The sequence below is a fragment of the Theobroma umbraticum genome, unplaced genomic scaffold (assembly GCF_002168275.2).
Source record: "Theobroma umbraticum cultivar Fairchild unplaced genomic scaffold, ASM216827v3 scaffold_67.0, whole genome shotgun sequence".
Classification (NCBI taxonomy): domain Eukaryota; kingdom Viridiplantae; phylum Streptophyta; class Magnoliopsida; order Malvales; family Malvaceae; genus Theobroma; species Theobroma umbraticum.
In genome coordinates, this window is record NW_018397262.1 from 2585426 (window position 1) to 2585731 (window position 306).

At 36.3% G+C, this 306-nt stretch overlaps 1 protein-coding gene across 1 annotated transcript in view; it reads left to right on the forward strand.

Annotated features, from left to right (window-relative positions):
- The window catches only part of LOC110419615 (Di-glucose binding protein with Kinesin motor domain-containing protein), a 23655-nt gene that overhangs the window by 18765 nt on the left and 4584 nt on the right, over positions 1-306 (forward strand). The window contains exon 2 of the mRNA XM_021432711.2: positions 84-252. Within this exon, the coding sequence (XP_021288386.2) occupies positions 84-252 (169 nt within the window). The remainder of the gene's footprint in view (positions 1-83; positions 253-306) is intronic.

Sequence of the window (306 nt, forward strand, 5' to 3'; positions counted from 1 at the left end):
AAACCAGATTTTATGCTTCTGATCTACATTACACTGAATGATTAGTCTTGTTTTTTGATCAAGTTTGATTGAACGTATTGTAGGTTGTGTCCAGCCTAGACATATATGGCCAGGTAGGTGCAAACAAGCCTCTGGTTATATGTAACATTAAAACTTTTGTTGATAGCGATGGGGGCTTACTCATTAGATTTGAAGGATTAACGGGGAGTCCAATTGTATGTGGTATTACTGTAAGGAAAGATTCTCCTGCAAGTAAGTTTATAGTTTGGATACTTATCTCTGTTCTCTCTGCTTATTCATATTGTC